The sequence below is a fragment of the Grus americana genome, chromosome 31, assembly GCF_028858705.1.
Source record: "Grus americana isolate bGruAme1 chromosome 31, bGruAme1.mat, whole genome shotgun sequence".
NCBI lineage: Eukaryota > Metazoa > Chordata > Aves > Gruiformes > Gruidae > Grus > Grus americana.
In genome coordinates this window covers 39628-62324 of record NC_072882.1, presented here as the reverse complement: position 1 = coordinate 62324, position 22697 = coordinate 39628, and the positions used below count along the sequence as shown (strand labels likewise).

Below are 22697 nucleotides of genomic sequence, written 5' to 3'. Positions count from 1 at the left end.
CAGCTCCCTCTCACAGGGGTAGCACCCAAAATCCTGCTCTCTCCCCATCATTTCAAGGCGGGGTGATGTGAAGAGACGGATGTCCCCGCCACGCCCAGGCCGGTGGCGCTGGGGAAGGGGCCCCACCGGCCCGTGGGGCGAGGGGGGGGAACGGCCCCACCGGACCCGGTTGGGAGCGGACCCGAGCGCCCGCGGGTGCCAGTGGAGAGGCGGCTCCGCCCGTCTCCACTAGGAGGCGCTGCCCATTCCTCGGCCCCCGGGACGTCCAGCCCCGGACCTCCCGCATACCGGCAGCACACACCGGGTGCCCGCTTAGCCGGGGACCTCACGGGATGTTGGAGTGAGGGCGGCTCTGGACACTCTGGGGGGTGGCCAGGGTGTTGCGTGGTCCCAGCGGCCGAGGCTGCTGTTGGCGTCCGCTCTCCTCTGCCCGGTGTGCTGCCGCCCGTGTCACGGCAGCGCCCCGGAGAGGTGGGGACCCACGCAGCACTTTCCTTTTCAGAATCCTGCCCTGCGGTGTCACTACCATGAGCCTCTGCCAGACCACGGTGGCCCCTGCAGACCTCGGCCAATGCGCAGAATTTCCTATCAATCGCAGTCCCTCCTCCCGGCGGTTTCCCCCCAAAGCACAACCCAGCTCAGGGTTTCCTTGGCAGCATCCTGGGCAGAAGGGCTCGCTGAAGCCACCAGCTCCCTTCACCCCTGCCAGGGGTCTCCTGAGGGATGTGGGTTCACTTCTGCTGGGTGGTGGTCAGTGATGCCTGGGCCATGGGTGCAGGCTCTGTCTGGATTCCCGGCGTTGTCTGAGATGCTGAGGCCATGCTGCCCTGCTGGGAGGTGTCAGCCTGAGACACCCCATGTCTGCCCGCTCCCCCCCTCAGCTCCCCTGGGACACCTGCACGGGGAGCTGTGGTCTCTCCGGGTGCTGGGACCTTGGTCCCTAGGCTGCCTCGCTGGGGCCAGGCTGAGCGTTAGGAGTGTTGGCTGGCGGTTGTACGTCCTGCGTGTGCGCATGCTGTGGTTGTCCTCTACGCACAGGTCTGCACTATGCATGTGGGGTGTACGCATGTGGGTCTGTTTACGCATGCACAAATGCATGTGTGCATGCTTCTGCACACAAGTGCACACAGACGCATGTATGCCAGGGGTATCTGTGCGCATGCCTGCTGTCTGTGCCCTGTGTACTCATGCACAGGTGCACGCGTGTGTGCCCACCTCTGTGTGTGTGCTGATGTGTGCAAATGTTGCACGTGCCTACACGAAGGCACACGGGTACCCGCGCCCACGTGCAGGACCTATGCGTGTGCACAGCTCTATGCATGGACACGGGTGCACATGTGCACAGCTGTGAATGTGCAGGACGGCCCCCGTGCAGGACCTATGCACGCGCACGGGCCGGCTGTCTGGGGTGCACACGGACCCCGCGCGTGTGCAGGGCCGTGGCGGGCGCGCGTGCCCCGCGTGCGCGCGTGTGCACGATCCAGCCCGGGTTTTCGGAGTGGCTGGAGCCGGCGGCGCTGCCGGCCGGGGTCTCCGTCCCGAGCGCGCTCGGCGCCGCCGCCCAAGTTGGCGGAGCGGGACCCGCGGCTCCGCCGGTTTTACCGGGACGCGCCGCCCCCGCCAGGCTCCGGGAACTTTCTCTGGGCGCCCAGGGAAGTGCGGGGGGCGCCGCGCCGTCCCGCCCGGACCGCCGGGGTCCTCCTGGATGTGCCGCTTCTCGCCCGGACCGAGCCGCAGCTGCAGCCGAGGGAAGGGGGAGCGCGGACCCCCGGGACCCGCCGCCCCGCCTGTGGCCACTCAGAGCCGCTCGGAGGTAGGAGCCGTCGGGCAAGTCGGGGCCGCGGGCAGGGGGGCTCGGGGTGGCTGTGGGCCCCCGCTCCCCGGAGGAGCCGGGATGGCGCCAGACCCTCCGCCGGGCCGCGCCGGGGCCGTCCCGCTCCCGCGTCCCGTCGGCGCCGGGGCGACCTCGACCGGGGCTCTCAGCGCGGGGTCCGGTGGGGCTGGGGCCGGGAGCAGGCTGGGACCGCGCGGGGCGGCCGGGGCCGTCCTGGGTCGGATGGGGCGAGTGCGCGCGGGGGGACCGGCAGCGCGAGGCGGGCCGAGCGCCCCAGCCCCGCCGCGCTCCTCGTCACGTACACTCGTGCTCACACCCACTCACACGCCCTCACGCTCCCGCCGCGCTTCGTGCGCCGGGTGGGTGGGCTGCTGCGGCCGCGCCGCTGCAGTGCCCGCCCAGCGAAGCCCCTCGCAGCCCGAGCAGCGTGCTCCAGGCTCCTGGGCAGGCGGTCCCAGCTCCAGGCAGCTCCACCGCTGCTCGGATTGGGGCTGTTGGACGGGGAGCAGCGACCGGGTGGAAGTTACTGCCCTGGCCCGAGTGACGCAGCAGCTGCAGGACTGTCCCCGGGCACACGCGAACGGTGAGCAGTGCCACTGGTACTGCTGGTGCAAGCTGCTGGCCGTCCTGGGCTCTCTTACCCTGGGCCGGTCGTGATGTACACAGGGCTCCGTCAGCCATCTCGTGGGCCTCTGCACCCAGCTGCTTTGGCAGGGCACAGAGCTGCCTCCCAGTCCGTGCACCCCACAGCTGAAGCAGACAGCTGTATCCCCACCGACAGAACTTAACGTTCCTGGGGCCCTGGGCAAGGCTCTGAGGGCAGGAGGGTTTGGCACTGAAATAACAGGTACTCCTGCTCCCCTGACAGCCTGCCAGGCCATGTGGGCAAGCGTCTGGCAGGAGTCAGGCGCAGGGAGATTCTGTGCACCCCAAGGAGCCTCCCAGAAACCACGGCAAAATGCCCAGGTCCTGGCACACCTTGGCTTCTCAGCCCTCATCCCATGGGCCCTGGGGCCGTGCTTCTTCCCTCCTCATGTGGGCTGTAGCAGAGGCTACAGTAGAGGGAAACCTAGAATCTTAGAACCATAGAACAGCCCAGGTTGGAAGGGACCTCAAAAGGTCGTTTGGTCCAACCGTTTGTGAGAAAGGGAGCCTAGATGTATCAAACCTCTCTGGTTTTGGGGGGAGGGCAGAGCTTTTTCACATCACTTGTGGAGCACCTTGAGTCCTTGCCTGTGCCAGTTCTGAGCGTCCGTCAGTCCTGCGTGCTTGCACAAGGGCTGCTGCTGGCTTTAGTACTCGGAGGGCTGGGGCAGGTGGGTTGGGTGAGGGAGCTCCGCCTCGAGCCCCCCTACAGCTGAGACCAGGCTTGACCTGTCTGGCAGATGGCTTCAAGTGCCTCCTGTGCCCCCCTGGATACTCACCCTTTGGCCACCTTTCCAAAGCCTCCAGGACCATTTGGTTCAGTGTTGGCTCTGCGTCGCTCCCTGGCTGGCATGAGGAGTCCGGGGCCGGTGGAGCAGCCTGGCCAGGGTCAGGCATGGCACAGAGGAGCAGGAGGGAACCGGCATCGCCAGCATGAGAAGCCCCTGAGCAGGGTGTTGTGAGACCTGGTCAGCCCAGCTTGCGGCTGAGCATGAACTAACGCAGCCTGTGTGGGTACAGGCCACCCTTTTTGGGGTCTGACCAGAACTGCCTGCAAGGCACCCCCAAACTGCACCAAGCCCTCAGTGAGCCAGGGATGCAGGAAGGCCTGAAGGCAGTGGAAGCGTCTCTCTGGAGAATTACCCTCTCTGTGTCATGGTGCCCTGGGCCAGGCCCTGCGTGCACATGTGACGTCTAGATGGTCCCTAACCATCATGGGGGGCACCCAGCACTACAGTGACAGCCTGAGGGCTGCACTTCTCTGATGAGGATGGAGAGAGGCAGGCAGCTGGGTCTGAGTGGGGCTAGACAGCTGTGGCATTTGCAATGCTGTGTTTGGGGTCTGGGAAACTGGTAGATACTCCAACCGCAGCTAGGGTCCTGTGCTCAGCCTTGGAAGGGATGGAGGGGGCTAGCAGATGCTGCTGGATACCCAGATGCCTGAGTTTTCCCCCACTCTGCTCTGTAGACTATGCGTGACAAACTTGAGCTGATGGACGCAGCATCCTGAGGGCGGGCACTGGATTTTGGTGCAGGGGTGGATCGGGGGAAGAGAAGAGGAAGCAGCTGGATGAAGTTTCTCCTTCAGAAATTCACACTTAAGAAAACTTCCTAGTGTGTCTAGGTCTGCTGTGTCCAGCTGAGGCAAAAGCTGCTTCTGTGGGAGACAGGAGATTGCAAAGGTACCCACCGTCCCCTCCATGCTGTTGTGGCTGTTTGAGGCTGGTTTATTGATGCATGTGTCTCTGCATAGTGCGAGCTGGGTTGGTCTACGCCCTCCCTTGAGCCTTTCTCCAGCACAGTGACGGTTATTGTTACTCAGCAAGGGTCTTTGAGGGCAAGGGGGTCTGCTGGGAACGGAGACCCTGGAGCAGATCCACACCAAAACTCCCTGCGCCTGGTAGAATGCCAAATTCGCCAAGTACCAAGGATCCCAGCACCTCTGAGGAGACTGGCACATCCTACCTGAGCCCACCAGCGCACGCCCTCATGCATCTGCCGGCCCAGCTGCCACCGTGTACACGCATGAGCTCCCCGTAATGCTTGTGAGTTGACTTGTGGGGCCCTCTGGGCATCTGCTTGGAGCCAAGTCACTGGTTGCTTGGGGGGGTGGGGTGGTCCTCATCTCCACCATGTTCCAGGGTCTTTTCTATCACAAAGCCAAGCACCAAATCAGGAGCAGGTTGGGAACCGAAGGTCACCAGGCCCCTGTGACTGGTGTAGTGGGAGGTGGTGGAATAAACTCAGTTCTGTGTTCCCCTCCCAGTGCTGGAGCTGGCTGAGCTGTGAGAATCTCCCTGGAGCAGGGAAGTTTCCATCCAGGGAAGTGAGTCAGCGTGGACACCTTGTGACGCGTGCTGTCGTGTCAGGGCAGCCTGAGCAGAGGCGGGTGTTGAGCTTGGGCTTGGAGGGCGATTTGTGGCTTGCTGTCCAGAATGTGTGAAGGGTGGGTGGGCAGATGGGCTGAAACACGTTGAGGCCCTTCTTCCAGTGCAACTGGGGGATGCTGAGTGACGTACCGCAGCTCAGGACTCTGGCTGCAGTGCTGGAGAGGCTGGCTAGCCCATAGTCCCTGGGGAATAGCATTCTACCCACCACTCCAACATGCTGTACAAGCGTGCACACCCTTGCACATCCATGCACCTGCATGCACCCTCATGTACATGCACGTACACACATTCACCTGCACACAGACATATGCACACCTGTACATGTGCATACCCATGTGTGACACGGCTTTTACAAAAGGGTGTGTGTGGTGTTGTCTTTCCTTCCTTCTACAGGCCACCAGGCCTGTTCTTGTCCATCTGTACTGACATACCTGAAGAGGGGAACCTTGAGTGTCTGGTGTTTCGTCAGAAGGGAGAGCAATCCTCGTAAACCCAGAGCGTCCCGCAGGAGCATATATGTGCGTGCACACCTATGGACATGTATACAGAGGGACCTGTTTGTGTGTGTATGTGCATGTGTGCACAATTATCTGCTTGGTTGGTGTGTTGCATCCGTGGTACTGGAGTCTCTCTGTGCCTCGGTTTCTTTTGATATCTTCTGGTGTTTAGCAATCCCAGTGATGTGATAAATAAAAAAGGTCCATTGAGTGGATCCTTGGTGAGACTGAGGATTCTTCTACAGAAATCCTCACAGGGATACAGCAAGTGTACCCACCCCAATCCTTATGGCACATCAAAACCTTTCAGAAGCTGCAGAATAACAAGGTGAACAGCTGATAAAATAGCTGCCGGAGTGGGAACAAGCAGCAAAAACAGAGTCGGGTTTCAGCTCTGCTGCATCCGGGTTTGAGGCTGCGGCGGGGTGGGAAGGATGTTTCCAGATGTGGTGCAACCCCACTGTCAAAGTCCCACCCCTGATCTAGGGGGAGCAAAGCCCCCCATGGTGGCAGAGTACATGGCTCTAAGTGATGGGGTTGCTGTGTGTATGGGCAGAGCAGGTCTCCAGTGAAGGAACAGGAAAGCAGGTGTCTGTGCCACCCACCTCCACCAGTGGCAGATACTTTGGGAGAAATAAATGTGTCCCAGCAGGCAAGGGATGGCTGGGCACTTCTGGGAACACCCCGAGGGCATCCCCACAACCACCTCTCAGCAGACAGAGGGGGTCTCCTGCCCCAAAGGAGGAGCAACTTATGCTTCCTAAAGCCCCAAGTGCTGTGTTTACCTTGCTCCATGCTCAGCATGTCAAGAGACAGGCAATTCCACAGAGTAAAAGGGATTGCTATTGTACATCTAATCCTTTAATGACTGTCAAAATCCCTGCCAGGTCCTGCACATCCTCCTGCTTCCATCTTCTGAGGAATCCTGCAGGATGGAGCTGTTGGGGTGGGAACAGGCTCAGTGTATGCTACCTGGACTGCAGTGGGAGGACAGATGACACTGCAGCCCACTGCCTGCCGTGTCCTACCTTCTCTCCCTTGGGACGGCAGGATTTCCTGCATTGCAGCCCCTGTTCTGGGGGTGTCCCTCCGTGTAACACGTGAGCATGCTGGGTAGGGGATGATGCCTTGATGCCATGGGAAGGAGCTGTGCCTGGCAGGGGCTCCCACAGCCATGACTCAGAGCTGGTCTTTTATGAGTCCCACATGTTCGATTTTGCTGTTTCCCTCCAGCACTGGGAAGGAAGGGGGAAGCATAAAAATTCCTTATAGCAGCTGCTGCCATGTGTGCACCTCCCTTACCCTCACCCCAAAACCTTGCCCCCACCCGGACTCCAGCCCAATGAAGGTAGGGACCAGGGAAGCGGCTTTATGTGAGCAATTTGCAGAGGTAGCGTGTGCTGGGGGCCAAAGCGAACAACATACAAGCCCGCAACAATTGCCTGCCTGCCCAGGGACCACCTATCAAGCACCACCACTCCTGCCCGGCTTGCCACGGCTTCCTGAGTGGCTCAGTTTGTGGTTGAGGGCCAGCGGTCCCTGCTTTTCAGGGGGAACAGGCAAAGAGAGCGTGGAGCTGTAAGCTCCCACCCTTGCAGCCCTCCTCCATAGGCTGGCTGTGCCCTGGGATACACTGGAGACCAGGCAGCCAGGGCTGTACCCCAGGCTGGCCTGCCTTCCCCTCTTCCCAAAGCACCCGTGTGTTAGCATGTGTTAACGTGTCTAGAGGCATGTCAGTGCATGGTCGTGAGTGGGTGTGGATGCATGTGGGAGCGAGGGGCTGGATTGTTTTGCCCCTCTGCTGAGATGCAGTGTATGGGTGGTGGTGTACCATGGCTTGCATAAGGCTGTGCTGCTGGAGGGATGGGTGGGCTGGGGAGGGACCTCTGGTCTTTACTGGAAGTGGTGCGAAGGGCAGAGAATAATTTTGGCATGGGGTGGGGAATGAGGATGTTTTACGTTTTCTGAAGGTGGCAGCTGGGGCTGGAGAAGGGAGGGAGGGAGGAAGAATTGAGTGGAGGATGTCCTGAATCTGTCCTGGCATGGATGTCTCTGCACCTTTCCCTCCACACATGTGTAAACTTCCCCCAAAGCTGGTTCTTCTCCCCCTCATCTTTTCCAGGCAAAGGACCACCTTGAAACGAGCTTGGCAGCCCACACCAGCATGGGATCACGACCCTGAATCATCCCCTTTCAGACCCCCTGAACCTGAAGCAATGTGCTTTGTGGCAGCTGCAGTCCTGTGCAGATTAGCTGCCCCATGCAGAGGAGCTTGGACTCGCCCTAAAGGCCTGGCCTAACAGTGGGGTCAGATGCATGGCGAGACAGCTGGGCGGGAGGTCTGCACATCACTTCTGCTGGAGGCAGAGATGAGAAAGTGTGTGGGGTCAGAGGAAGCAGCTCCCTAGTGCAGACTGGCCTGGCCCCAACTTGGTCCCAGGGCAAGGAAAAGGGGCTTCTTCCAGGGAGGAATTTCATATACAGCGTGCGGGAGACGTGTCCTCTGATCCTGAGCTGTTGCTGCCATGAGGGAGCATGGGCTCCCCAGCAGCTCTCTTCCAGCCTTGCTACTTGCACCTACGTGCTGCAGCTCAGCCTGGCCCTCTGCCGTGTTCCTGTTCTGTGTCTGCAGAACCGCCCCAGCTGCGGCTCTGTCTGAACTGTTGCCCCAGTGTGGGAAGGCAGATCTTAAGCCAGATCAATGTTTTTCCTAAGGCCCTGTAGGGTTAAACCAATTGGGCATGTGGCTGACCTTGGGTCACAAGACTGCTGGGGGCTGCAGGGGTGTCGCAGGGCTCTGTGCCTACGGGGGACTCAGGGGTTTGCTTACCCCAGGGCTAGAGCCCACTTCTCCTGAGGGGGGGAAGGATATACGGCGGTGGCCTTCTGGGGCATCTCCCCGCCCTAGCCCCTGCCACATTGCTGGACCCTGCTCTCTGTCTGCCTCTTCTCTCTGTTCTGGCCTTCCCTTGCTTCCTCAGCGAGTAAGGTTTTGGGGTGACTGGGCCTTCAAACATATAGCAGCTCCCCCTTACCTACTGTTGTAGCCCCCAACATGCACATTCCACACATATAGACAGGCACAAGCACAAGTGTAAGCATGCATGTAAACACGTATGTCTGTGAGTACATACATACAAGCACCTCCCCAAAACACACTCACACATAAACACAAATCCCTCTCTGCACACACAAACACATATGGCCAAACTTGTGCATTCACACGCACAGGCTTACAGAAACACATGCACACACAGAGCCCTTCCCCAGGCCCCCCACGCTGGGGGCTGTACTGGGCGGGTTGATGGATTGTGCCACACACAGCTCAGCGCTGCTGGTCTATCGGCTGGGATCTTGGCCACGCGGGCCAATCCAGCCCTGACATCACATTCCTCCACAGTGGGACTCTGGGGCAGTTAACCCTGCCGGGGCTGGGCCTGGGGCAGGAGATGATGGGGACAGTGCTGAGGCACAGATGGGGACCCCCGCCGCCCCCGTGTGCTAGGCTGGGTGGCAGCCACCCTGCTGCAGCATGCTGCACCCACTGCTGCGGGCTGGCCGGCCTGGGGCTGTCAGAGCTGGTCAGGAGTGGGGAGCGGTCCCGGTGCAAGGCAGGAGCCAGGGTCGGGGTCTGCCCTGTTCAGGGTGCGGTGGGGTGCAGCTTCCTCCTCCTCTTGCAGCCACGTCTCCCAAGGGCGTGTGATTCCCCGCCAGTGCTGACATGTATCTCTCCCTCCTTCCCGCCGTCTCTGCTCCGCCACCCAATGCAGACATCCTGACTGTCGTCCTGTGGCACAAGCTCACTAAATCCCCTTTCCCTCTCTGCCTTTTGTGCCTTCCCCTGTCTCCTTCCCCCCTCCCAGTTCCCCAGTGTCCTCAGGAAACTGAAGCCAGATGACAGATTTTAGATGTGTTTGCAGGAAATAAAAGGCAAGGAGCTGGGGGGGAGGGGGATGGCCAGTCCTGACCCCCTCCTGTGCGGTGTTTTGGCGTCTGGAGCCAGCCCTGCTTCAACTGCTCCTGCCGCTGGCTGCGCTCCTTGTTTTCTTGGCAGAGAGGAGGAGGAATGTGTTTCAGTTTGAGTTTCTTGGCAGGAGGAGACCGAGGGAAGATTCCCCTCAATCCCGGCTGCGCCTGGCTCTCAAATTTATGCCCATAGGCTGCGACTTGGGTGGGCCGCAGCGGTGTGCGGCAGGCGGGGGAGGCGAGCGCGGTGGTGGGGGAGCCGCGGGCCAGTTCCCATTGGCTCCCAGCATCCCCGGCCCCCTCCAGCTTCCCCTGCTCGGGGGGCCACCAGGGTCTGGGGAGCCCCTGCGGACCCCATGGGCTGGGGGGGAGCATCCTGCAGCTGGGACCTGTGGGCCCCGGGCACTTTCTGCCTTGCGAGACCCCCCCCCCCCCCCCCCATGCTGGCGCTCAGCAGGGGGAACGTGAGGGATCGGAGAGAGCCATGTCACTGCCATTATGCCCGCCAGGCACCCGCCTACCTCTGGGCCGCCCCAGCGGGGAGACCCCAGCTCTTGCCAGGCTGGGTCTGCTTGCTGAACTCCTCTCCTCTGCCTGGGCCCAGGAAGGAGAGGCTGTCCTGGCACTGCGGGACCCTGACCCTCCTACTGTACCTACGTGGCCAGGGACTGGGGGTGGTGGGGTCCAGAGCCCCACTGAGCTGCCCCTAGTCCTGCATGGTGGGTGCCGGAGGGGGCACGGAGGGGATACCACCCCAGGCAGGGAGATGGTGCGCAAGGCTGGGGTCATGAGGCAGGGGTAATGTGCCTTGTGCTACATGCCTGTGTGTTTCCCACGTGTGGTGGTATGCTGCGTGCGCGTGCGTGTGCGCTCTGTGTGCCCACGTGTGCTTCATGCATGTTTACGTAAACCTGTGTATGTGCATTTGTTGTGTGCATGAGTGCTGTATGCATGCACATGCAGCTTTGCGTGTGTTCCGTTGGACATATGTGTTCTCTGGTGTGCATAAGCGTGTGTGCACACTGCATGTTGCAGGCACATGGAATTTGTGTGGTGGTCGCTCTGCATCTGTGTGTACTTGCGTGTGCAGGGATATAGCAGGTGGCGGGCACAGCGGCGCTGGCACAGCTGTGCGTAGCGAGGTGAACGGGGCTAACAGTCGGCAAGGTAGAGGGGACGTTGCAAAGGCTATGGGCGAATTAACCCTTTTCCTGGAAGCGGTAGATGCCCCACAGATGGTGCCCCATCTGTTTGGAACTCAGGGCAGCAAGTCCCCAGTCCAGGTCCGGGCAGGGAGCTGTGGGCTGGTGGGAGCCAGGGGGGCGTGGGGCAGAGCCCATGGTCCCATTGCTGCTGCAGCAGGTGGGACAGGCACAGCCCCGCTCCCCCCTGGCCTGGGGTGGCTGCATATGGTTACTGCACTGCACAGTAGCAACCTATCTGCTCTCATGTGGAGCAAGGAGCTGGCGGGCTCAGACGGGGAGTCTGGGGCAGCCTGGGGGAGCTCCCATGATAGTTGTCGGGAAGGGGGAGACAGGGGGCTATGGCTTTGCTGAACTCCAACACCCCCCATCATCTCCCAGCTGCACATGTGCCTTTCCAGATACCTGCAAATATATGTTCATGCATCTGTGTGTGTGTGTGTGTGTGTCTGTGCACACGTGTGCACAAAGGGCTGGGGTGTGTGTTTGTGTGCGCTGTGGTTGACTCCACAACTAGACAAACTTTTGTGAGGGACTTGCAAACCCTCTCTTCCTTAGATGTTGTGGCTGGGGTAGCGGGCAGGTCGGAGGCTTCCTCTGGAGCTATTCCCCCAATCTTTGCCTCAAGGCCCAGGTCCAGCAGGCAGGTAAGAGGCCCCTCCTCTGCCCCCTCTCCCCCCCCCCCCGTTTCCTCCTCATCTCTCTCCCTTGCCTGCCCCCAGCACCACCACCTTCCCGGGTACCTCCCTCCCCCTTTGCCTGCCCTGCTGCCCCCCCCCCTCCATTCTTCCCGGCTGACACTCTCACAAAGCCCCGAGACAAGCTTTCAAAGGCACAACTCATGCGGAAGAATTGCTGCCCCCCCCCCCCCCCCCCCCCCCCCCCCCCCGTGCTCCAAACGCAACCCAGTACTTTCCCAGCAGGGTGAGGGGCTCCCACTCCCCCGGACCCCTTGTTTGGGGCGATTCCCTTGGTCTGTCAAAGGGGGAGGCTGAGGGGGCAGGAGGCCTTGTTCCCAGCGCCACCCACGTGTGCCTCTCCCTCACCCTGTGGTTGTTTCTTCTTCCAGAGCCTCTGTCCTTCATGTAAACGCTAGGGGGTCTTGGGGCAGGCCAGTGACCGTGGGTGGGGATGGGGCAGGACCTGGGTGCAGAGGCCGAAGGCAGAGTCACGGTTGGAGATCTGACCATGGGCACGGCAGGCAGAGGCAGGTGGCAATGAGACCCAGGCACAGGGCAGGAACCTGCAGGCAGGGATGTGATAGTGGGCTGCACTGAGCCCTGTGGGCAGGGGTGCGATGTGTGGGTGGGACAGGGCAGGGTTTTGACCTGCAGGCAGGGTGGGGACCCACGGGCAAGGCAAGGCTGGGTGGGACCTGCAGATGCTGCAAGGAGCCATGAGGAGGGCAGAGCAGGGTGCCAGCTTGGGTCCTTTGACCAAGAATGGTTCTAACCGTCTGTGCCTTTGTTTCCCCTTTCAGCAGTTAGGGCTCGCTATTTTTACATCTGTGTGTGTGCTTGAGTGTGGATGCTTGTGGGGGGGGGTGTCTGGGTGCACATGTGAGCACTTCATTCCCTGCGCAACAGACTGCAACGGGCTTGGGACTCTCGCTGGGACAGGATCCTCTTCGTACAGCGCCCAGCTGGAGGGCACCTTGCTGAGTCAGTATGCGGGGATGCTTGTGATGGGTGACCACGGGGTCGCTGCAGCAGTGTCACTGCTTGTGCCAAGCTATCAGAGGTGGCCTCGAACTGGGCAACGGTCATCTATACAGTGATCCTTGTGCTTAGGGTGTGTTAACTCCTCCATGCTGGTGCCACAAGGGGCCTAGGGGCATGCCAGGCACTGGGGGTGTGGGGACAGATACACTTGCTTTGGAGGGGGTGGCGGATGGCCTCTGTGTTTGGCCAGATGGCTGTGGTGACACAGAGCTGCCATGACTTGAACCTCCTGCCCCCACCTGGGGCCTGCCAGAGGCACGCAGTTTTCCGCGTCGTTTCTGTCTCCGCAATGTCAGCAAGGGGAGGAGAGGGATGTGAGGGGCTGCGCCCTGGCCCCGCAGACATCTCCTCTTGCACCAGCTCCTGCTCCCTTCCAGGTACAGGCCCATATGTCCCACAGAAAATGGGAGCCCTTTAGGGCAGGGGGGGCCACCCCGATGGGAGGGGAGCACCACAATGTGTACGTGTTGGAGAGGGTGAGGGAAAATGCCAGGGGCCACCACGACAAGGCAGGAGTCCTCAAAGTTTTTTGGGTGTGCAGAGATGTTCATTGGTGGTTGCTGCTGAGTCAGATGCCCTCTAGCCCAGTTCCTCTGCCTAGGACCCTCGTTGTCTGTGCCCCACAACGGGGGCGGACAGGCTTTCCCCCTTTGTCACCTGGCCTTCCCGCTTTGGCCGAGCCCCCCGGACTTCCCTTTGTGGTGGGCTCGGGGCAGAGGTCCGTGTCGGGGGCTGCTGTGAAGCGGCAGCACGGAGGGCTGTGCGCCCTGAGCAGGCGGGTGGGAGGCCTCAGACCGTGGGCAGGGAGGGGTGGACGTGGGACGTGGGGAGGCGCGGAGCGGGGAACCTCCGTGCCCGGGTGGGGGGGTCCGGCCCGGGCAGTCCCGCTGCCCGCGGCTGCGCTGTGCTGCGGCGCCCCCTGGCGGGAACGGGACAGCACCGGGCGCGGGGGGCGCGGGGCTGGCAAGCGGGGACGCCAGCGGGGACGCCGGCCCTCCCTTGTCCTCCTCAGGCCCCGACCGGCTCCAGCCCCTCGGCGGGGACCCGATGTGCTCCTGAGCCTGGCCAGGCCCCGCCGTGACATGTTCAACCCTGTCAGCGCCCCAGCCACCGGCTACGCTGAGCACCGCTGCCTGCGCCCACCCCATGGACCAGCCCCGGGTGCCCCAGGGCCACAAGGTCGGTCATGGCCCCCTTGTTCTCTGGGCTTGAGCAGTGCCTGGAGGGGCGCCTGGCTTCAGATTCAGTCCTTGGGTTCAGGGATGCTTTGGGGGTTTCCTCTCTGCCTTGTACCACCCACCCTAACGCATCTTTGTGTCTTTCTCCTCCCGTCTGCCAGGACTTGATTTCCCCTCATGCCATCAGTCAAACCTCATGAGCGGTCACCGTGGTTATGGGTTGGTGCCAGGAACCGAGCACCCAGGCAGTGGTGATGGTAAGTCTCCAGTCTTGGGAGGGCACGGGGTAGGTAGGGGTCCTGCAAGGGCTTTAGGCATCTCCTGAGGATTGTGTTCATCGTGTCAGTGCAGATGCACGTGCTGAGGGGGTTGGGCAGCGCCGGGGACAGTGATGCCTGTGATGAGGTTGGAGATTGCTGGGGCTTCGGTTACCTTTCCTGGAACAGTGATGCCTGTATGAATGGGAGGATTTGTGTTGGCTGTGGCCAAGGGGATCAGGCACTGTTCTTGAGATGGTATGACCTGTAGCAGGGAGTGCACGTGTGTCAAGGGGTTCGGGTACCCCCTAGGAACATTGACATGGTAGGGAGAGGGGACGCTTTTGAGCCTTGCCACAGTCCAAAGACAGCAACAAGTATAAATTGGGAGAGGAGCGGCTGGAGAGCAGCCCTGCAGAAAGGGATCCGGGGTGCTGGTCGACAGCAGGCTCAGGAATCAGCAGTGTCCCCTGGCAGCCCAGAGGGCAACCATATCCTGGGGGCATCAAATAGAGTATAACCAGACGGTCAAAAAAGGGGATTGCCCTGCTGTATTCAGCGTTGGGGCGACCTCATGTTGAGTATTGTGTGCAGTGCTGGGCCCCATCATTTAAGAAGGATGTGAAGGTCCTCGAGCGTGTCCAGAGGAGGGCAACCAAGCTGGTGAAGGGCTGGAGGAATGTCCTGTGAGGAGTGGCTGAGGACTTTGGGTTTGTCTAGTTTGGAGAAAAGGAGGCTGAGGGGTAACCTCATGGCTCTCTGCAGCTTCCTGAGGAGGGGATGTGGAGAGGGAGGTCTGAGTTCTTCTCCCTGAGATCCAGTGATAGGACATGTGGGAATGGCTCAAAGCTGCACCAGGGGAGGTTTAGATGGCACATTAGGAAGCATTTTGTTACCGAGAGGGTGGTCAAATCCTGAACAGGCTTCCTGGAGGTCGCCGATGCCCCAAGCCTGTCAGGGTTTAAGAGGCATTTGGACAATGCCCTTAATGACATGCTTTTACTTTTGGTCATCCCCGAATTGGTCAGGCAGTTGGACTGGATGGCAGTTGTAGGTCCCTTCCAACTGAAATTTTTCTTTTTCTTTTTCTTTTTCTTTTTCTTTTTCTTTTTCTTTTTCTTTTTCTTTTTCTTTTTCTTTTTCTTTTTCTTTTTCTTTTTCTTTTTCTTTTTCTTTTTCTTTTTCTTTTTTTCCTTTCCTTTCCTTTCCTTTCCTTTCCTTTCCTTTCCTTTCCTTTCCTTTCCTTTCCTTTCCTTTCCTACTCTACTCTACTCTACTCTACTCTACTCTACTCTACTCTACTCTACTCTACTCTAAATCAGAAGCTAACTGGCACACTCAGGGTACTCCTCCAGGCTCCAAAGCACCAGGCTTGTGTCCTTGGGGATTTCTTCAGCCTCCTAGGACCCATGCTGAGAGGAGTGCCCCCCCCTCTGCTGCCATCCCAGGCTCACGGTTCTCCACGCCCCGTGGTGCAGGCAAACTGGGCAAGAAGCGGGCACTGTCCATCTCACCCCTGTCAGACTCTAGCATTGACCTGCAGACGATAATCCGCACCTCACCCAACTCCCTCGTTGCATTCATCAACTCCCGCTGCGCCTCTGCCAGTGGCTCCTATGGCCACCTCTCCATCAGCACCATCAGGTGGGCACCAGACTTCAGCCCTGCTGGCGTGCATGCAGCCTGTCATTCTGGGAGCCTGAATGCCGATTCCCAACTTGGGGAGTGCCGGGGTGAGGGCTAGGGAAGGCGGGAGCAGAGTGGGACGGTGGGTTAGGGAAGGAGTGGCTGGGAGTTCAGACACCTGGGATCCCTGGCTCAGAAGACCTACATTTCTGTCCTCTGATGGTGTCATATGCTCATCCCTCTTGCTCTTTGCAGTCCGTCACTGGGGTACCAGAGTCCACCGGCTCAGCAGAAGGCCCAAGGCCACCTGTACAGCCACACCCCCCCACCACCACCGTGTAGCTCCCACGAACACTTGTCCAGCCACCCAGGGCTCCTGCACCATGCCCCAGCTCGTGGGACCCTCAAACACTGCCAGGTAAGGGGGCTTTGCGTCTGTATGAGCGGTGATCCAGTGGGCATCTCAGTGCTGACTGCTTTCCATTTTCCCCCTGCCCTGGTAGCAGCTGAAGTTGGAGTGGAGCCTGAGCAGCCCTCTGACTGTCAAATACCCAGAGGAGAGATCTGAGGGAGACGTCTCCAGTCCAGCTTCCACAGGCACCCAGGTACTCCCCAGGCATTGAGACGCTCCCCGCCCCCCACCTCCCCAGGACTCTACGCTCCTCCCCGGCACCACTCCCAGTGACAGGGAGCACAAAGCGTCGTAACTGGGAGTGCTCATCTGGCTGTGCTCCCCCAGGACCCCTTGCTGGGGATGCTTGATGTTCGGAAAGATCTGGAGAAGGAGGATGGGAAACCTGAGTCTGAGACTGTGTATGAAACCAATTGCTACTGGGATGGCTGTGCCAAGGAGTTCGATACGCAGGAGCAGCTGGTGCATGTGAGTTAGGTCCTGCCTGGGTACACCTAGTCCCAGAATCTGTGCTCGGGCTGCTGGCTGACCTCCCCCTGTGTCAACACACAACTCCTACTCTAAGACTGTCGTAAACTGGGCTGCTCCCCCCTGCTCCCCACCCCCCCCCCTCCACCCTGACAACTCAGTACACAGGTGCATGGTGTTGGAAGTTGTCCCTAGGAAGGGAGGGACATGCATCCCCCACTTCTTGTGGGCGAGTTCTTGGTGACCCTCCCATGCCATGTCCCTAGGGGGAACACCCAGTCTGGCCTTCCTCACCCCTGGGGCGGCTCTCCTGAACCACTGGTGCATCCAGACTCCCTCCTTTTCTCTTTGTCTCCCTCCAGATACTCCAACTCTCCTGTATCCCCTTGACCACCCCTCAGACCACCTTCATCCCTGTGTCTTCTCTTGGTCCTCCCAAAACAGCCCCCAGCCATCTCCTGTACCCCCTGCCTCCTCCAGACACCATCTGACCATGCTGTTTTTTCCCCTGACCTTTGGTCTCTCCAACTGCCATCCCAGTCCCTCTATGTCCCATTTCTCTGGTGATATTCCCTTAAGATGCCTGTATCTCCCTGACTCTTGGCACCCTTCCCAGCACCACCAGTGATGCCCCTTTCTCCTCAGCACATCAACAATGAGCATATCCATGGGGAGAAGAAGGAGTTTGTGTGCCACTGGGCAGCATGTTCCCGGGAGCAGAGGCCCTTCAAGGCTCAGTACATGTTGGTGGTGCACATGCGACGTCACACAGGCGAGAAACCTCACAAATGCACGGTGAGCTGGGCACAAGTCTTTGCAAAGCCTTGGCTAAGCTGTAGGGCCTTGCACCAGGCGGAGCTGAGGGCGGGGTGCGAGCCGGCCCATCTAGTATACGGCATTGAGGGGGGGTACATGGTGGGGAATATGCGTTGGGACAGACAAGGTGGTCAGGAGAGCACAGTAGTGCATGATGGAGCGGGCATGTGTGACAGCCTGTGCGATCAAGGGCATGGCAGAGATGCACATGATGTCGAGAGGTATGTAGCAGGCTGGGTACACGTGGCCAGTGCACAGTGAGGTGACATGACATAGGGTAAAGGGCTGTGCAGTGGTGTGAGGGCCCAAAGGAGGGCAGGCGTGTTGTGCATTGGTTGGGAGGTGTGATACGTGTCCACGGCAGATGTGCCGTGGGTACGTAGTGTGGGGGTGATGCGGTACGGGGTCTGTTGAAGGTGTGGCATGTTTCACCCTGCTTGCCTGCGCAGTTCGAGGGCTGTAACAAAGCCTACTCACGCCTGGAGAACCTCAAGACGCATCTGCGCTCACACACGGGTGAAAAGCCTTACGTGTGTGAACACGAGGGTTGCAACAAGGCCTTCTCCAATGCTTCTGACCGGGCCAAGCATCAAAACCGCACTCACTCCAATGAGGTACAGACCCATCTGGGGCTCTTTGCACCCCTTTGGGCTCCCCATGTGTCTCCCAATTAGTCCAGTAAACTCCCTGCATCCCTGTTGTTTTTTTTTGTTTGTTTGGGTTGGTTTTTTTTTTTTTCCGTGTGCCCCAACTCCCTCCTTCCCTGCTCTAATAAAGTATGGCTCCTTGCTCCCTTCCTCGGTCACCTGCATTCCCACCAGAGTCCCTCCCGTGGACCATCATCCTTGCATTCTTCCTCTGGCTCCCTACGACCCCCTCCCCCTCCAAGGCCCTGCTGTAGGACCTAACATGCCCCCTCCAAGGGGTTTCAGCCTCTTTGATCCCTTCCAACCCTTAGTTCCCTCTGCTCATGGGCCGACTCGAGAGGGAGTGGAGGGGGATTTATTTCATGCTCAGCTGGTACTTTGTTGGGAGGGGTCTCTAGTTGCTGCTAACACCCTCCCTCCACCATGCACACCTTTTTTTCCTGATAGAAGCCCTACGTCTGCAAGATTCCAGGCTGCACCAAGCGCTACACAGACCCCAGTTCCCTGCGCAAACACGTGAAGACGGTACACGGCCCTGACGCCCATGTCACCAAGAAGCACCGAGGGGATGTGGTGCCTGGCCGTGCGTTGCCCACCCCCAGCGGTCCCCCAGACATGAAGCAGGAGAAAGACACGAATGGCCCCACTGAGGTGCGGAAGGATGACGGCAAACTCTTGGTGCCTGACTTGGCCTTGGTAAGGAGCTGGGGGGGGTGATGACGGAGGGAGGCCCGGCCAGGCCTGTCGGAGGAGTTGGTTTGCGTGGTGAGGGAGTCATCTCCGCATCTGGCAGGGCGTGAGCTCGTGGGTTGCGTTAAGCATGTAGCAGATACCTGACCCCCCTTTTCCTCGGCTGATGTTTTGGGTACCCCCTAGAAGCCGCAGCCCAGCCCAGGCGGGCAGTCGTCATGCAGCAGTGACCGCTCCCCACTCGGCAGCACCACCAACAATGACAGCGGGGTGGAGATGGCGGGCAACGCAGGTGGGAGCTATGAGGATCTGTCCACGCTGGAGGATGTGGTGCCTGGTGAGCCCATGGGCACCTCGGGGCTCATGGCCCTCCACAAGCTAGAAAATCTTCGCATTGACAAGCTGAAGCAGATGAGGAAGCCCTCGGCTACCAAGGGCCTGAATTTGCCAGCCATCCCTGGAGCCGGTGAGACCGTGGTTCCCTCCCACGCGGATGCGGGGCACTGTGTCGAGAGAGGTCTGGCTTGCAGCCAGAGATGTTTCCACACCTTCCTTTCACTAGTGGTGGACCCCCACATCTGGGCTGTGCCTATCTTTGGACTCAATGATGATCTTAAAGGTCTTTTCCAACCTAAATGATTCTAAATGATCTTCTGCCCCCTCTTTGTTGCCACCGCTTGAACCTGTCCTAGCAGGCACTAGCCACTGAAGAGGCCGCATCCCAGTACTGGAGGTGCCTGCCTGTTCCTCCTCTGAGCACAGGTGCCATGCTGTGTCCTGAGCGCCCCGGTGTAACTCCTCTTTTTCTTCCCTCAGGCCCGCCTGGGGAGGTGCCTGGGATCTCCGTGCCACCGCCAGCTGCCTCACACCGGCGCGTTGCGGAGCTGTCGGCAGCAGAGATGGGCATGCCGCTGAGCGAGCGCCGGAGCAGCGCCACCAGTACCATAAGCTCAGCCTACACCATGAGCCGGCGCTCGTCCCTGGTGTCCCCGTACCTGGCTGGCCCATGTCTGGGTGGCGAGGCGGGGGCGATGCCCGGCGGGGCAGGTCTGGCAGACGGCTATGACCCCATCTCTCCGGACGAGTCACGACGCTCCAGCGATGCCAGCCACTGTGGAGGGCTGCCAGGTGTGGGCAGCCTTACCCCGGCCCAGCGCTACCGTCTCAAGGCCAAATATGCTGCAGCCACAGGTGGCCCACCCCCAACCCCACTGCCCAGCGTGGAGCGGGTGGCCATGAGCGGCCACAGCAGCCTACCTCAGGAATACCTTGGGCCAGCTGAACCCCGCTTCCTTGCAAACGGTTTGCTGCGAAGGCACAGTTCCAATGACTACCCTGGCCATGCAGGCGGCCTTCCCCCTCACCTGGTGCCTCGGAATGGCGTGCGGCGGGCCAGCGACCCTGCCCGGACCGTGGCCAACCCTCATGCTGCGCCCAAGGTGCATCGTTTTAAGAGCATGGGTAACGTGAATGTGCCAGGAATGGGCAGAACTGCTCTGCAGCCCTTGGGTGGTTCGGATGCCAACCTTCAGCGCCATGTCTTCTCCCCACGCCCACCTAGTATCAGTGAAAATGTCTTCCTGGAGACCGTAAGCATAGAGGGCCCAGGCACGGAGTCTGGCATGCTAGACATGGAACAGTACTTGAACTACCCTGAGGAAAGCTTCCCGTGCCAGGGGCCAGGTGTGGAGCTCCAGTGCAAAAGCCTCTACGGCAGCGCTCACCGGACCACAGGGGGTACGCAACTGAACCCAGGAGGGCACGGCGACATGGAAGAGGGTTTGCTTCAGTCTGAGTTCTTCCTCCCTCAGTGCCAGGTGAACCAGCACTTCACGAGTATGCGTGCTGGCAACGGGACTGTGCCGGCTCCTTGGGATGAACCTCCCCAGGGCAATCTGGAGATGAGTTCTGGGCAATCGAGTGTCAGTGCCTCTGCTGCTGCCATGTCCGGGCCACACTGTCACCATCAAAATACTGAGTACCCACTACCCAGTTCTTGTGGGCAGCAACCCAAACTTGTGAGCTCATGCCAGGACAATGGATTTTCTGGGGGGCACCGGCTTAACCAACTACAGATCAAATCTGAGCAGCGTTACCCAGCACTACCCCCAGCACTTACTCCCTGCCAGAACGCCAAGCTTGCTGGGGCCGTGCAGCCTCCTGCATCATTTGGCCAAGCCATGAACGTAGGGCCTGGTGGCTACCAGGCGGAGGAACAGGCACCTGCCAGTTACATGGGCACGTTGAGCCCGGTTGCTAGAAGGGCCCAGACCTCCACCATGCAGACCAAAGAAGTGATGATCCGTAGCTACGTGCAGGCCCAGCAGGCTCTGATGTGGGGAGACCAGCTAGCTTCAAAGGGAGGGGGGGCTGACATGGGGCTGGGCAGTGAACCTGGGCAGTGCCCAGCCATGCAAGCGCCACCGTACCTCAGCCCCAAGTACTCTGGCTACCAAGCCAAACCAGATCACCTGCAGGGTCTGGCAGAGACCCAAGACCTCCTAAATGCCCCATGCTTTAACCCAGAGATGGTGCCACACCCGCCTGGTGGCCCTAAACCACCCGGGCACCAAAACGGTCTGAACTATGCGGGCAACCTGGCTCAGCCAAGTCATTCCTATGAGGGAGTGCAAGCCGGCTCCCGGCGTCTGCCTCGCTTGCCCCCTGCCTGCCCCACGCCTGAGAGGGCTGATAATGCCCTGCTGTATTACCCAGACCAGGGCACACATGTGCTGGTGGGCAAAGGTGGGGATAAGCTGCCGGGCCAACCGGCAGCGAGCTGCGGGGGTCCCGGGCATTATGGTGGGAGCTTGGAAGGACTCAAAGGCAGCGCATATTACTACCTGGATTTGGGGGAGCAGGTGGCCAACAGCCTGGACTCCCTGGACCTGGAGAATACGCACCTTGACTTTGCTGCCATTGTGGAAGATCCGGAGACCCCTGCGCTGCTGCCCGGGTCACCGAGCCCTACTGGTGGCCTCCTGCTTCCTGCGTCCAGTGGTGCCAACATGGCTGTGGGTGACATGAGCTCCATGTTGAGCACTCTGGCAGGGGAGAGCCATTTCCTCAACTCCCTGTCCTAACTAGGAGGTACCAGCCATCAGACAGGCATGTCTGCAACCCGGGGCGGGGGGGGGGTGGTGGGGTGGGGTGAGGTGGTGTTGGGTCCAAACCACGTTTGGGCAGGGGTGTGAAATCCCTTCCCACGTGCAGATTTATGCCTGGGCGGGAGAGAAGCACCCCTGGTGTCTCACCTTCTTCAGGCTGAATATTAGGCTCTTTCAGGGGAGGGACCTTGCTGGGTCCCAGACCCAGCTGCAGTCCTGCTCATGCGCTTCAAGACACCTCTCGTGGGGGGGGGACTGGTTTTACCAAGCCCTTCCGGTGGCTGGAACCTTTCCCTGCCTCCCCCAGCATTCTGGACAAGGTTGTCCTGCTCAGTCTGAATGTCAAAACCAAAGAGTTCCATCCTCCCCAACCCTGTGGGCAGGCCCCATCCCTATATTCCCACTGCGCCCCCTCTGCCCCCCCAAATCCCAGTCTTTGTCATGACTGCAATCACTCCTTGCTTGGCAAGCCCACCCCACCCCCCTCCGTCTTGCTCAAGGAGGGAGAAGGGGGAAGCGATTCACTGCAGGGATGGTGGCGGGGGCTTGGGGTGCCTGGCACTGCCCGTGTCACTCTGTACATAGTGTGTATATGTGTATGTGTCTCCCTGTGTCGCCTTTTTCTGTTTGAAAGAAACAGCAGTGCCTTCCCTCCCCATTAAACCCTTTCTCAGGGCAATGTGAGCTGTGTGCTTTTTTTATCCCTGCAGATGGGCTCCAAGCTGGACCCCTGTGCAGGTGCTGTACAATCCCCCCCCCCCCCCCCCATCTGGGACCAAGACAGTTGTGCCCCACCCTGCAGAAGCACCCCACCACCACCACCCCCCCCCCGTTTGGATTGGGGATCCAGCCGCCGCACAGCCTAACCCCACCCTGCAGAAGCACCCCCCCCCCCCACCCCCCCCGTTTGGATTGGGGATCCAGCCGCCGCACAGCCTAACCCCACTCCGATTCCCACTGCAGGGGTGGGGACGAGAAAGGACAGTGCTCGCCCTGTGTCACAGACCCAGCAGCATTGATCAAAAGCACCGGCAGAAGCACAGCAAGACCCAGGTGCACCTGGAGGTATAGTCTCAAGGTACAGTTCAGTGCCTCTGGGTCTATACTTGGCTCTGAGGCTTTTCCTTCAGACCATCTCAGCATCTCTGGGGCTACTCTGGGCCGTTCCTTAGGCATTAGGGCACCACCTCGGCACCTCTAGGCCAGCTCTGAGCCCTGGGAACTCCTTGCAGGGTCTCCAG

At 60.1% G+C, this 22697-nt stretch overlaps 1 protein-coding gene across 2 annotated transcripts; it reads left to right on the top strand.

Moving 5' to 3' along the window:
• The first annotated feature begins 1553 nt into the window (after positions 1 to 1553).
• GLI1 (GLI family zinc finger 1) lies at positions 1554 to 21449 on the top strand. Of its 2 annotated transcripts, none has more exons than XM_054807371.1 (12): positions 1554 to 1813; positions 13268 to 13434; positions 13595 to 13690; positions 15139 to 15334; positions 15572 to 15734; positions 15820 to 15921; positions 16056 to 16196; positions 16842 to 16991; positions 17462 to 17626; positions 18107 to 18355; positions 18536 to 18815; positions 19166 to 21449. In XM_054807371.1, exons 2-12 carry the CDS (start codon positions 13338 to 13340, stop codon positions 21430 to 21432), a joined length of 3906 nt encoding a protein of 1301 aa, XP_054663346.1. In that variant the 5' UTR covers positions 1554 to 1813; positions 13268 to 13337; the 3' UTR covers positions 21433 to 21449. The 2 variants fall into 2 exon arrangements, with proteins under 2 accessions (XP_054663346.1, XP_054663345.1); XM_054807370.1 differs by lacking the exon at positions 1554 to 1813 and adding an exon at positions 12273 to 12325 and having other exon boundaries at positions 15013 to 15334.
• The last annotated feature ends 1248 nt before the right edge of the window (positions 21450 to 22697 follow it).